Source organism: Protopterus annectens, chromosome 2.part1 (assembly GCF_019279795.1).
Source record: "Protopterus annectens isolate FY-2018-M chromosome 2.part1, PAN1.0, whole genome shotgun sequence".
Taxonomy (NCBI): domain Eukaryota; kingdom Metazoa; phylum Chordata; order Ceratodontiformes; family Protopteridae; genus Protopterus; species Protopterus annectens.
The window spans coordinates 1378761406-1378768905 of NC_056729.1; the positions used below are offsets into that span (position 1 = coordinate 1378761406).

The 7500-nt window shown below is 39.6% G+C and overlaps 1 protein-coding gene across 13 annotated transcripts in view; it reads left to right on the forward strand.

Annotated features, from left to right (window-relative positions):
• The window catches only part of OTOF (otoferlin), a 2911272-nt gene that overhangs the window by 2257042 nt on the left and 646730 nt on the right, over nt 1–7500 (forward strand). For all 13 annotated transcript variants that reach the window (XM_044062838.1, XM_044062837.1, XM_044062844.1 and 10 more), the window contains exon 18: nt 381–501. In XM_044062838.1, coding sequence (XP_043918773.1) covers nt 381–501 — 121 coding nt within the window. The remainder of the gene's footprint in view (nt 1–380; nt 502–7500) is intronic.

Genomic DNA, 7500 nt, shown 5'->3' on the forward strand with positions numbered 1-7500 from the left:
TAGGGGTAATGTTCCCTTCAAGTAACTGTTTTAGGTTCTCACCCTTTCTGGAAATAAACTTAGGGTGGTTCAACTTTTTCTGTGATCTTGAACTATAATCTTGGACTGTTTTCCAAGATTGTCATCAGTTAAGTATATGCACTGGCAAAAGAGCTAGATAATCTCATTAATTAAATTATACCCACTGGCTAAAGAGTTAAATAATCTCATTTGAAGTCACGTTTGTTCCTTCCTTTTACAGATTATATTGGTTTATGTAGAAAATGATTGTGCTGGAATTGCCATATATCTTAGTTCACATTTAATGCACACATTGTTATTTGATTATTCTATCATGCAGAGATTTCTCTTTTCTAAATTGTATTTATTGTTATTGATAGGAATTACTTCCATTTGCCATATTTTGAAAAGAAGCCCTGCATCTACATAAAAAGCTGGTGGCAAGACCAAAGGAGGAGACTCTACAATGCCATAATAATGGACAAGATTGCTGATAAACTGGTAAGTAATTATAAGCCTTTATAAGGATATACAGAGTGTTCTAACCATAAATGGCATAAATTTGGAGTATGAAATATGCTTCAACTAATGAATAACAACTAAACCAAAGGGTAAAAAGGTCACCCAAACAAGCTAAGTTAAAACTGCAAGAAAGACACCACTCTGGTGGCATAGAGGGATAAAGCCCTGATTACATCCCAGCTGAACCAGGTTCAATTAGTGACTCAGGTGACTGATAGAGTGGCAGGGAGGATGGAGGTGGGCAGGGTCACATATACCCCCTATAATGATCCCTAGTGGAGGCTAGTGATGTTACTATGAGGAAGCAGGGTTTAAAAGGGAAAGAGAGATGGGCATCGCTGAGCTGGCACTAACATGGGGAGATATACTACCGGCTTCAGTTGCACACCTACCCCAACCCCCAACTCAGATCATGAAGTTGCATATGAGAGGGGGAATAAGAAATGGGGTAGGCCATAAATGGAAAAAAAATATGAGATCAATATAGGACAACACAACAACACCACCCCTGCTTACCTTTAAGATTCTTTGTTGGCCCAGACAAAAAAATGTCCACACATAGAACCAGTAGCGACTGAAGAGCCAGTAGACCCAGCAAAAGAAATGGGGCACTAGGATGGCTGTCAAGTATGACAGAAAGGTGGCAAAATGACACACATAAAACAGTACAAGAAAGACACAGACAAGCTAAAGTCTCCACTGTGTAATATGTTAAACCCCTGTAGTGAAGGCTCGTGTGTTTCAGCTCCATGGCTTCTGAATGCTCATGGCGTTTCACTTTTTTAAGTCTTTATGGGTGCATTCAGGTCAATAAAGCCAAACCCCATCAGCTATAAACATGCCATGTTTTGCATTTTTTTCTGAGCTCATCAGTACAGCATAAGTAGATTTTTTCACCATACTTTTTTATTAACACAGAGCTTCAAAACAAACCTGTTTTCCATAACATTATGATGACTGCAAAATAGTCTACATGGGTCTCTACTACAGACGGGTTGCTGAATCATTCCTGTAGTTTTTACCTGATGAGTAAATCAAACCAGATATGCATTAAATGTATATGACATGTCCTAACAAATGGTAAACTGCACAGATAAAACAGACTTTTAGTTCAAAAATTGAGGTCAGTACCATATATGCATATCTAACAATTAATACTTGGGTTACTTCAGAATAAAATAGTCTCACCATGACTGAGCAAACCATTATTTTGCAAAACAGCAGTAAAGCAAAAATCTTTGAGCAAATTGCCACATAGTAATGAGACAGCAGATATAAAGATTAAAGTGTATGTGCTTCTAAATACAGCAGAATTGCATACCCATGGTGGGTCTACCTTTAACTATGCCACCATGCTTCCTCTCTTTTTTGAGATAGTAATCATTCTTGAGTCTTGTTTGCTTTGTTCATTCTTGCCTACTTCAGCATGCAGAAATAATGCAAAGACTGTCATGAAATGAACACATCAAAGATGTACCAGGCTACCCTCTCAGAATGTGCATCATGGTGATTTATTGGCAAGTTCTGATGAGTCACTGTGCATAGTGATGTAGAGCTCTGATTATTGGTACACTCTGAAACCATAGCTTATTTCTTATCCTTCATTTTATTTATTTTTATAAACTTGTTTTCTGTAGTTATTTTCTTTGCTTCCCAATAACATGATTGCTGCACAGAGACTAGTCTGGCCCCAGACCTCTCAACTGCCTGTATTTTGATGGAATGTTCCTATTTTCAGTCCTGATTTACCCTTGCACATGCTGTCTGGATTTTTGAGGCATGTACCTATTTTCATGCTTGATTTACCCATTCACATAATTTTTCTGAATCCCCCCTCATCACATATGATTTTTTGAAGCTGTCTAGTACACAGAAAACCGCAAATGACTGATATACAAGTGGCAACAATAATTAAAAGAAAGAGAACATGCATCTTCATCTCCCCTTTTTTGAAGAAAATATAAAAGAACTTGAGTTGTAGATTTTTGCAATATAATTCGTTAAAGTCTACAGAATTTTCACCATCTCTTTAATAATATGTTTATATTTTTAATCTCATTCCTCACTCTGTTTTTTAATGTATTTCTGAGTAGTATCCTACATTCCTACTGGAACTTGAAAAAGTTATCTGCTACTTAATATTCAAATTTTATCCTAATTTAATGACCAGGTTTTTATCTGAATGTTCCTATTTTTCAAGGGCCTTTATCTTTTTTTTCAATGTCTGCAGGTTGAGATGTTTGCTCTTGCCTTTAAGGCTTGGGTCAAAACCCATTTAACCATTTGATAAATAAAATAAAATGACGAATGTCATTTTTACAAGTATATTGACAACATTCATAACAATTTGTTAAATGAATTGTAAAATTCAGTTGTGTAAAATTCATTACAAGTTAAAGATCATATGATCATAGGAGATTATTAGGCTATCAACCTGGGAGTCATTTCAAGCCTAGCCATTTCATCCCAATGTAATGCCATAGAAATGCTAGTTAAAACCCAAGATTGCATTTAGTAATGACTGCCCATGTCCAGGAGGGTTGTGGGTGTTATTCCCAGTAAGAATTTATGGTGCTCCATCCACTTGTCCAGATTCCTTTTGAACAGTGTCATAGAAGTGCTCTGTTTCACATAAATAGGTAGCCTATTCCAAAGATGTGGCAGTCACTGGGAGGTAAATCTGTCCCTCCAGCATGTCCCATTTAAGTCACAGGCTGTATTTAGGTCCCTGGAATGGGTGGTCCTAGTCCACTTTAATCCTCTGGTATGTAGCAAGCACTTTAGTTTTGGGTCTGAGATTGCTCTGTAAGCTAGGCATAAGTCTCCCCTAAGAAGTCTATGTGATACAGAGTAAAGTGACAGGGACTTTAGTCGGTCTGTGTACGGCACGTGCTGGAATCCTTTGATCTTCTTTGTTAGAAACCTCTAAGGTCTCTCCAATTTCTGCAGGTGCTTTGTACAGTACATGCCAAACAGGGCATTATACTCAGTTATGGGCCAGATTAGTGCCAAGTATATCGGGGTTATAGCCTCTTTTGCTCTTGAGGCAATAGCTTTACTAATCAAGTGTGCTATGTAGAAAGCCTTCCTTACTAGAGTAGACATGTCATGGTCAAAGTTAAGGTCGCGGTCAACTTGTGAATCCAAGTCCCTTACCATTTCATCGGTACTTAGGGTATTGTTGTTGATTTGATGGTGTGAAGGGATGTTGTTTGTGCCAAAGGGAATGATGATGCATTTCTTTGCATTCAGTATGAGACTGTGACTAAGACACCAGTTGTTGTGTAAGACCCTCCTGGAGTATACTGACATAATTTGGAGATTCAGTAATTGCACCCGGTTTGCAGTCATCTGCAAAATTGGTCAGCTACAACCCCTTAGTTTTGACCTGAACTTCTGAGAAGTATATACCAAACAGTAGGGGGGCTCAGCACATACCCCTGGGGCACCCGGCTGATAACAGGTCTGCTAGTTGATGTGGAGTCACTCACTTTGATAGTAGCTGTCCAGTTTGTGAGACCCAGTTAACAACCCATCTTACAATGAATGGGTTTACATTCAGTTTGCTAAGTTTATCAGTAATGCCTGAGTGTGGGATTGTGTCAAAAGCCTTTGCCAAGTCAAGGTATGCTGTGTGCACAGATTTGCCCTCATCAATGGCTCCGGTCACATTTTCGAAAAATTCCACAAGATTTAACAGGCAGAATCTACCTTTGACAAAGCCAAATGGGGTAGGATCATTTAGAGGTTGCCTATGTCTTTATTTATGAGGTCCAAAATTATACGTTCCATGGCCTTACAGATGAGGCTGGTCATGCTTATGGGTCTGTAATTCACCAGGTCTGTTGCTACGCCACCTTTGTGAAGGGGAATAACTGTTGCTGTTCCCCATCCCGCAGGAACAAAGCCTGTGGTTAGACTGTGACTGAAAAGAGTACTTAATAGTAATGCTAGTTCATGTTTTAGCTTGTTTGGAAGACAGCCTGGGATGCAGTCTGGTCCCATAGATGCTGTATCTTTTTGCCTTGGACAAGGCTTTGATGACCTGCTCTTCAGATATGTAGGGTGGGGAATTGTGGGGCAAGGTTTATGATAGAGTTGGAGGAGATAGGGGGTGAAATTTTCATCAAACCTATCCGCTAGCAGGTTTGCTATCTCTGTGGGGTCAGTGTGTGTGATAATGTTGGTCCCTAGTTCTGCACATGCTTGGGTCCTACCTTTTAGGCTATGCATATAGCTGTAAAAGGCCTTATGGTTATCCTTGGCTGTGCTAGCTAAGTTTTTCTCAAAGAGGCCCTTAGAGGTGTCAACAAGTTGTCTTACATGCCTGTTGAGGCTGAGGAGGGTGCTTTTCCATTGTTGGGGTCTCACATATGTTTTCATGGACAGCAACATTTTGCATTTATTGTAAAGTTTGTTGATGATGGATGTCCACTATGGTAGCTTGTTTTTACTTGGGACTCTGGCTTTGATTCTTTCTGTTACAGCTGAGACTATACAGTTATGCAAGTGATTATACCGGGCTTTAGTGTAAGCTTCGGTGCAATTCCCACTTCCAGCTGGCCATGGTTCTTGGAATGCATTTATACCTTCACCTAGGAGGACATAGTTTGCCTTGGTGAAGCCTTTAGTCTGATTTTGTCCTCTGTGAGTTCTGGTAATTGTGTCAGCTTGAAGGTGACTGATTTGTGGTCAGATTTAACTATTGAGGGTTTGACAGTTGCAGTAGTGCATCTGTTTGACGTATTGGTGAGGACCAGATCTAGTATTTTTGTTCATCTTGTCGGGTTATGAACAATTTGTTCCAGAGCATTTGAGTTGACAACGTCAAGGAACTTTTGTGCTAGTGGGTTAGGGCTAGTGTAGGTTTCCCAATTGATGGTGGGATAATTGAAATCCCCCATAACCAAAGTGTTAAATAATATTTGGATTGTCTTCAGTTTGGTCACGTAGGCTTCATGAGCGTCATTACCCATGGAGGGGGATCTATAACTGGCTATGACCTGAAGTGGGGCTTACCCACCATAACCTGAACCTGAAGTAACTCCAAGGAGTTGTCCAGTTTAACTAGACAGGAGGTTAATTTATCTCTAATATAGATAGAAACACTGCCTCATTAGGTTTTCACACATTCGTTTTGCGATCTGAAGGTGTGGAAGGCATTGTAGCCATGCAAGGCCAGGGTACTATCTGAGGCTTTGAACCAGGTTTCTGTGACTGCACAGACATCTACATATTCCAGTGATAGAAGTGCTTCCAGGGTGTGCAGTTTGTGGTTTAAGCTCCTAGCGTTTAGCAGCATGATTCTTATTTTGTTATGATTGGCAAATTTCACATCAGTAAGTTTGTTTTCGAGACTTTGCCTAAAAATGACACTATGGGGGAGAAAAGAACCTGGCACCAGACAGGCAGCTGACTGTGACTTTCTCCTTGTCCAGCCTGGTGAGGACATCCGTGTGTTTCATTACTGAGTCTCCAATGACTAGAAGATTTGTTTTTTGAGCATTACACCTTACGGCCTTGGTAGATGAGACACTAATGTTGCATATGTTAAGGCTGCTGTGGGATCTGTTTTAGTTGTAGCAGTCTTGTGTTTTGGAGGTCTCTGGTGTCTTGGTAGTTTTTTTGAGAGAACCTCCATGTGTGTTGATTTTGTTTTGGATGCACACTATGTGTATGAGTAGCATGTGTAGTGGTTGCTGGGTTGATAACCTCTTCCATGTTACTGTTTTGAGTGCATGAATTCAAGATTGGTGTAGATACATCTCTCACACTCTGTACTAGAGTGACTTATTAGTAGAGGGTTGTTACATACATACATACAAATATTTCAAGCACAGGCATTAATGCCCTTCTAGCTTGCTGATATATCAAAACACTTTTTCCCATAATAAGTGCCCAGGCTGTTCTTAAAAATATCTAAACTACTACTTGCTTTAATGTAATTTGGTAGTCGGTTCCATGCATCAGCTATTCTGTCAGTGAACCAGTTAGTACACTTCTCATTCCTATAGAATCTTCTACAGAGGTTGTCAGATGATTCTCTAGTACTTTTTGATAACCCCAAACATTCCCAGAGGTAGTTGTACATGAGACAGTTACTTAACTGCCTCTAGAGACCCAAGTCAACAAGGTTGGCAAGAGAAACAGGGGTGGTCCAACTGTCCATATTGCTAGGTTGAAGACTGTTGTCACTAGTGGGAGACTTTTCAGGATTGATCAAGGAGGAGCTCACTGGATATTTCTGCCTGTTTTTTTTTTTTTTTTTTGATAATTTAATAGGTTTCAGCCACTAGCAATATTTCTTTGACTGGGAAAATACTAAGGATGAGGGCTACACTAATGTGCTACAGCTGTAACTAAGTGAAAAATCATTGAATTAATCTGTCCAGCTATGGCACACAATTGTGTTGCAGTGCACGATGCGCAAACAAACAGAAACCTGCTCAGATGCAGGGCTTAAATACTAGAAGCTAAAAAACCTGAAAAAAACTTAAAAATGGTTCAAAAGGGCCAATGAGGATGCTTATTCCAAGCCCTAGACCAACCACCCTTCACCAGACAGGTTCCAAGAGATTTACTTGATTACAAAAAAAGTGCGCAAAAGGCCAGACTGTTTTGCTCATAGGCTACAATTATTGAAGTTTTGACAATTAGCAGATTTTGGGAGCAAGAAGCAAATTCTGGGTACAAAATACAATTTAATAGTGCAGAGTCCTACATACTGGTGTGATTTTGAATTCAGTACTAATCCACTATTCTTCAGAATTCATAGCAATGCTTATGAAAGTTGTTTAAGTACGCAGGTAACAAAGGTTGCGGCTTTTCTGAATCTGACATCAAACATTGGAAGGATGGAAGGATGAAATGAGCAATAGAGTTGGTCCCTGGTACCTCTCCATATATGTAAATATATCAAGAAACTATAGAGAAGTCTAGACTAGAGAAATGATTTTAGTAGTGTTGCATAGAAGGGAC